This window comes from Sphaerodactylus townsendi, linkage group LG04 (genome assembly GCF_021028975.2).
Source record: "Sphaerodactylus townsendi isolate TG3544 linkage group LG04, MPM_Stown_v2.3, whole genome shotgun sequence".
Lineage (NCBI taxonomy): Eukaryota > Metazoa > Chordata > Lepidosauria > Squamata > Sphaerodactylidae > Sphaerodactylus > Sphaerodactylus townsendi.
The window spans coordinates 2,381,785-2,389,032 of record NC_059428.1 but is presented as its reverse complement, the minus strand read 5'-3'; the positions used below and the strand labels follow the sequence as shown (position 1 = coordinate 2,389,032).

The 7,248-nt window shown below is 52.9% G+C and overlaps 1 protein-coding gene across 1 annotated transcript; it reads right to left on the bottom strand.

Moving 5' to 3' along the window:
- Positions 1–282: 282 nt before the first annotated feature.
- Positions 283–4,197, bottom strand: LIPT2 (lipoyl(octanoyl) transferase 2). Its single transcript, XM_048492971.1, has 2 exons — positions 3,729–4,197; positions 283–823 (listed from the first exon to the last, which is right to left on the bottom strand). Exons 1-2 carry the CDS (start codon positions 4,195–4,197, stop codon positions 591–593), a joined length of 702 nt encoding a protein of 233 aa, XP_048348928.1. The 3' UTR covers positions 283–590.
- Positions 4,198–7,248: the final 3,051 nt, after the last annotated feature.

Below are 7,248 nucleotides of genomic sequence, written 5' to 3'. Positions count from 1 at the left end.
AAAAGAATGGTTTTGACAAAGGTAGTGCATAAAAATGAATGATAATTCTGATTCATTTGGGACTAAATTCTAAATGTGGAAGCATACACTTTTCTGAACCCCCGTACCTCAACTGACCGTACTAACATCTTTTTCTGAGACACAGCACAGCGATGTGGCCCGTAAAGGATTTCTCTCTCCGTTATCATCATTCCCCCACCCCCTTTACAGGATGACACACAAAGAAAGCGGCATTTGAACGTAATGTACGTTTAAAGGCACACAGACTCATTTTGACACATATTAAACACAAAAAATGAGCAGTTTATTTTGCTTATTTTCATTCATAGTCCATCTTTCTCAAAGGCCTTCAATGGTTAACACTACCGGCACGGATGTCTGGGAAGCAGAGATTTATTGAAGGGACTCAACATTCTCTGTCCCTGAAACTTCCTCTTCACAAAGCGCTGAGAATGCCTTGCGCCAGGTGCTCTGACATTTGAAAGGTATAATGCAAACCTTTGTATGCAACGCTTACTTCCGTAGGAAAAAGCAGTCTGGGAACTGTCATACACCTACAAACTGCTCCAAATTGTTGTCCGAAATATGGACTAGCTCCAGGGCTCTTCGGAGACCGTCAAAGTGCAATGAAACACCTCCTGGAAAGCATCCAGGAACGGCCCAGTGGCTTCTTCAACCGAGACGTGTCTCTGGAGTTCTTGGCTCAGCGAGGTCACCCCTTTGCCTTCCAGCCCGCAAGGGACGATGTGGTCGAACCACGTCAAATCCGTGCAGCAGTTCAGAGCCAGGCCGTGCGACGTTATGTGCCTCCCGCAGTGGACACCTAGACAGCAAGTTAGAAGAAACGGATTACGCTGGCCGGATAGGGACCAAAATCCCGCTAGGATTGAGTGTGGGTATATGGGGTTTGCAGGGAGGGGGCCAGAGACATTTGAACGATGCTGGTCAATTTTTTAAAAGGAAAACAAGAAGGATATTGACAAGCTGGAACGGATCCAGTGGAGGGCAACCAAAATGGTAAAAGGTCTGGAATGAGGAGAGACTTAGGGAACTTCCTGACAGTAAGGGCTGTTTGACAGTGGAATCCACTACCTTGGAGTGTGGTGGAGTCTCCTCCTTTGGAGGTTTCTAAAGAGAGGCTGGATGGCCACCTGTCAGGAGTGCTTTGATTGTGTCTTCCTGCATGGCAGGGGGTTGGACTTATTGGCCCTTGGGGGTCTCTTCTAACTCTACGATTCTATTATTCTAGTAGGCAGATCTGACTCCTGCAACCTGCTCCTGAAACATATTATTTCATAAGCCTTTGTCTACATCAGTGGTTCTCAACCTTCCTAATGCTGCGACCCTGTAATACAGTTCCTCATGTTGTGGTGACCCCCAATCCTAACATTTATCCATTTTACAGATGGAGAACACTGATGCAGAGAGTCTTAGGCACCCTGTGAAAGGGTCGTTCGACCCCCAAGTTGAGAACCACTGGTCTACATGAACACGAAAGGTCTCATGGACTGGAACATGAGTTCCCAACATGGTGCCAAGGGGTGCCAAGGGCAACCACCTACACCTTTTCTGGTGCCAAGTATTTTTGGGAAATGGGTGATACCAAGTAGGACTTTTGCCCAGCAAGGCTTCCTCTGCTTGACTATTGGAGATTTGATCGGCTGTGCAGATTTTCTTACAAATGTTGCTTTGGCCGCAGCTGCCACCATAGCACAAGGATGTGACTCAAGGGAAGACAAGGCAGCCATTTTGTGACTGGCTCCGCCTCCTGTGGCAGCCATGTTGTTGCTGCGTCCCCCATGCCATGTCAGAATTCCGAACGGGCCAGGAATTGCAACTGATCCAGTCCTGCCGGAGGCAAACGTCAGCTTCAGTTGGCGAACTCTATGGTATACCATAGAAGCTGGATGAAATCCCTCCCCAAATTCCCCACTTTCAAAGACTCCCTGCCCGCAAACTACAGGAATTTCCCAGGCGACCCTCATCTCACACTTATGTTGTATAAGCTACTCTAAGTCTAAGGCTCATCCCGCACATGCAGTATAATGCACTTTCAAACTGCTTTCAGTGCTCTTTGAAGATGTGCAGAATAGCAAAATCCACTTGCAAACAGTTGTGAAAGTGGTTTGAAAACACATTATTTTGCGTGTGTGGAGAGAAAGATATAACAGCAATAATGTTATTCAATTTGTTTTAGATCAGATTCCTAGGATTTCAGCTTTAAATGTTATGTGGATTTTATCAATGAGTTGTTGGCTGCCCTGAAACTGAATGGTATAAACTGAATACAATAAAAATAAAAGTTACTATTAAGGGTGATGATGATAATAATAAATAGTAGCTACTCCTGCGGGAAGCCACTGAAATCAACAGACTCTGGGCTAGAGCAACTCTGCAGAGTATTCAGAGTGCCTTTGCAGAGTTACTCCGGTGTAAATCTACTGATATAAAAAGGATGCAGCTGCAATTACTTTGGCCAGGATCCTCTGCAGAGTGACAGGGCGTCCCTGAGAGTACTTTCCTGGGAGTAAATGCCATCCAAGAAACATGCGAGTAGCTGAATATAATAAAAATTACTATTAGTGGTAACAATTATAATAATTAATAGTAGCTACTCCTGTGTGAAGCCACTGAAATTAACAGACTCTGGGCTAGAGCAACTCGGCAGAGTATTCAGAGTGCCTTTGCAGAGTTACTCCAGTGTAAATCTACTGATATAAAAAGGATGAAGATGGAAATAACTTTGGTCAGGATCCTCTGCAGAGTGACAGGGCGTTCCTACGAATATTTTCCTGGGAGTAAATGCCATTCAAGAAACATGCGAGTAGCTGAATATAATACAAATTACTATTAGTGGTAACAATTATAATAATACATAGTAGCTACTCCTGCGTGAAGCCACTGAAATCGGCAGACTCTGGACCACAGCAACTCGGCAGAGTATTCAGAGTGCCTTTGCAGAGTTACTCCAGTGTAAACCTACTGATATAAAAAGGATGCAGCTGCAATTACTTTGGCCAGGATCCTCTGCAGTCAAGCCATTCCTAAGAGTATTTTCCTGGGAGTAAATGCCATCCAAGAAATGTGCGAGTAGCATCCTGAGAAGACCTACTCAGCGTTGCTCTCTTGTACAGCAGCCCCTTCCTTTTCTACAGAGTTACTCCAAAGTAAACCCACTCCCAACCACGGGGTTTCAAAACAGGAGAGGAAGGGGTTCCTGCGCTGAGCGACGCCGTTGCTTTCAATGGGTTTCCTCTGGAGTAAAGGCCTCGGGAGGAAGCTCCAGGGCGGCAGAAGGGGGTTCACTCGCTGCTTTTGCTCGCCCCCATTTCATGCTCACACCATGAAAGGGCCTGGCTTCCCGATGGGCCTACTCGGGAGTAGAGCCGGGGCCCGATTCGGAGGGAGCCCTTTTCCCGCTTCGTTCCTGCCAGAGGAGCCGGCGCCTGGCTTCCCAATGGGCCTACTCGGGAGTAGAGCCGGGGGGGCTTTCCCTTTGGGCCTGGCTCTCCCACGGGCCTCCGGGGTCTGGCGTGGAGGCCGAGGCCGGCGCGGAGGGAGCCCTTTTCCCGCTTCGTCTCTGCCAGAGGAGCCGGCGCCTGGCTTCCCAACGGGCCTACTCGGGAGTAGAGCCTTTCCCTGTGGGCCCGGCTCTCCCACGGGCCTCCGGGGTCTGGCGTGGAGGCCGAGGCCGGCGCGGAGGGAGAGCTCCGCCGCGGCCCGCTCACCGATGGCGCAGAGCTTGCGTCCCCCGACCCAGAGGCCCGTGCAGGGCGGCGGGCGGGGCCGGGCGCGGGGCAGGCCGAGGGCGGCGGCGGCGGCCTGGGCCAGGCGCTCGAGGGCGGCCACGTAGCGGCGCAGCGGCAGGCCGAAGCGGCGCAGGTCCAGCACCGGGTAGGCCACCAGCTGCCCCGGCCCGTGGAAGGTGACCAGGCCGCCGCGGGGGACGCGCTCGAAGGCCGCGCCCAGCGCCCGCAGACGCCGCGCCTCAGCCTCCGCCTCCGCCTCGGCCTCGCCGCCCAGGCCGCGCAGCCCCGCCGTGTAGACCGGGCCCGACGGCTCCCACAGCAGCAGCCGCCCCGCCTCGGGCCCGGCCCCCTCCCGCTGCCGCCGCACGCAGCCCTCCTGCGCCGCCAGCGACGCCCCGAACGACGCCCGGCCCAGCCGCACCAGCGACACCGGCAGGCCGCGGCTCATCCTGGGCCTACCCGCCGCCTCAGCCGCCGCCCCCGCCGCCTCACGCCCCGCCCCGCCTTCCCCTGGGAGGCCGCCGCGGCTGCGGCCTTCAGGCTTTTCCCTGCCCAGAGAGCTCTGTTTATGGGGGGTTTGCTCGCTGCTTTTTTGCTCGCCCCCGTTTCGGGCTCACAACGACCCTGTGAGGTAGGCTGCGCTGAGAAGGGGGGGGCTGGCCCAGGGTCACTTTGGAGCACAGGTGTCAAACTCGCGGCCCTCCAGATGCCATGGACTACACTTCCCATCATCCCCCGCCAGCATGATGCTGGCAGGGGATAATGGGAACTGTAGTCCATCACATCTGGAGGGCCGCAAGATGACTACCACAATGCCTAATTCCATGATGCTGGCGGGGATAGCAATGGGAACTGTAGTCCACTTAACAACTGGAGGGCATAGGGTTTGACCTGTGCTTTGGAGGCTTCCATGATGCTGGCAGGGGATGATGGGAACTGTAGTCCATCACATCTGGAGGGCCGCGAGTTTGACACCTGTGCTTTGGAGGCTTCCATGATGCTGGCAGGGGATAATGGGAACTGTAGTCCATCACATCTGGAGGGCCGCAAGTTTGACACCTGTGCTTTGGAGGCTTCCATGATGCTGGCAGGGGATAATGGGAACTGTAGTCCATAACAACTGGAGGGCCGCAAGTTTGACACCTGTGCTTTGGAGGCTTCCATGATGCTGGCAGGGGATAATGGGAACTGTGAGTCCATCCCACATTAGGAGGGGCCTTGAGTTTTGACACCTGTGCTTTGGAGGCTTCCCATGATGCTGGCAGGGGACCAATGGGAACTGTAGTCCCATCATCTGGAGAACCCTTGAGAGTTTGACACCTGTGTGCTTTGGAGCTTCATGATGCGCTTGGGGGGATAATGGGAACTGTAGGTCATCACATCTGGAGGCAGCGAGTTTGACACCTGTGCTGGAGGGCTTCCATGGTGCTGGCAGGGGATAATGGGAACTATGGTCATCACATCTGGAGGGGCCCTTGAGTTTGACACCTGTGCTTTGGGAGGCTTCCATGATGCTGGCAGGGGATAATGGGAACCTTGTAGTCCACATCACATCTGGAGGGCCTGGAGAGTTTGGCTTCCTGTGCTTTGGAGACTTCCATGATGCTGGCAGGGATAATGGGAACTGTGAGTCCATCCCACATCTGGAGGGCACCTTGAGTTTGACACACCCTGTGCTTTGGAGGCTTCCATGGTGCTGGCAGGGGATAATAGAACTGTGGTCCATCATCCACCTCTGGAGGGCATGAAGTTTGACACCTACTGTGCTTTACTTGGGAGGCTTCCATGGTGCTGGCAGGGAGATAATAGGAACTGTAGTCCATCACATCTGGAGGCCATGAGTTTGACACCCTGTGCTTTGGAGGCTTCCCATGATGCTGGCAGGGGATACGTGAACTGTAGTCCATCACATCTGGAGGGAGCCCTTGAGTTTGACTACCACAATGCTTTGGGCTTCCCTTGATGCTGGCAGGGGATAATGGGAACTATGATCCACTTCACATCTGGAGGGCCTTGAGGTTTGACTTACACCTGTGCTTTGGAGAGCTTCCATGATGCTGGCAGGGGATAACAATGGGAACTGTAGTCCATCACATCTGGAGGGCCATAGTTTGACACCCAATGCTTTGGAGGCTTCCATGATGCTGGCAGAGTAGCTAGAGACTACAGTCCATCACACATCTGGAGGGCCGCGAGTTTGACACCTGTGCTTTGGAGGCTTCCATGATGCTGGCAGGGGATAATGGGAACTGTAGTCCATCACATCTGGAGGGCCGCGAGTTTGACACCTGTGCTTTGGAGGCTTCCATGATGCTGTGGACGAAGGGGATAATGGGAACATGATCCACATCCCACATCTGGAGGGGCACATAGAGTTTTGACACCTGTGCTGGAGCCTTCCATGATGCTGTGCAGGGACAATAGAACTGTAGTCCATCCACATCTGGAGGGGCCGCACAAGTTTGACACCTGTGCTTTGGAGGCTTCCATGATGCTGGCAGGGGATAATGGGAACTGTAGTCCATCACATCTGGAGGGCCGCAAGTTTGACACCTGTGCTTTGGAGGCTTCCATGGTGCTGGCAGGGGATAATGGGAACTGTAGTCCATCACATCTGGAGGGCCGCAAGTTTGACACCTGTGCAATGCTGGAGGGCCTTCCATGATGATGCTGGCAGGGGATAATGGGAACTGTAGTCCATCATCCACATCTGGAGGGCATAGCAGTTTGACACCACAATGCTTTGGAGGCTTCCATGATGCACAGCAGGGGGATAATGGGAACTGTAGTCCATCACATCTGGAGGGCCGCAAGTTTGACACCTGTGCTTTGGAGCCTTCCATGATGCTGGCAGGGGATAATGGGAACTGTAGTCCATCACATCTGGAGGGCCGCAAGTTTGACACCTGTGCTTTGGAGGCTTCCATGATGCTGGCAGGGGATAATGGGAACTGTAGTCCATCACATCTGGAGGGCCGCGAGTTTGACACCTGTGCTTTGGAGGCTTCCATGATGCTGGCAGGGGATAATGGGAACTGTAGTCCATCACATCTGGAGGGCCGCAAGTTTGACACCTGTGCTTTGGAGGCTTCCATGATGCTGGCAGGGGATGATGGGAACTGTAGTCCATCACACATCTGGAGGGGCCCGCATGGGATTTGACACCTGTGCTTTGGCACGAGCTTCCATGATGCTGGCGAGGGGATAATGGGAACTGTGAGGTCCATCACATCTGGAGGGGGGCCTTGAAGGTTTTGACACCTGTGCTTTGGAAAAGCCTTCCATGGTGCTGGCAGGGGATAATGGGAACTGTAGTCCATCACATCTGGAGGGCTGCGAGTTTGACACCTGTGCTTTGGAGGCTTCCATGATGCTGGCGGGGAACCTAAGCTTGTGGAACTGTAGTCCATCACATCTGGAATGAGTTGCATAAGTTTGAACACCACAATGGTTTACTTTTCTTTACAATTTACACTTTTTAAACATCAACATTTAACGT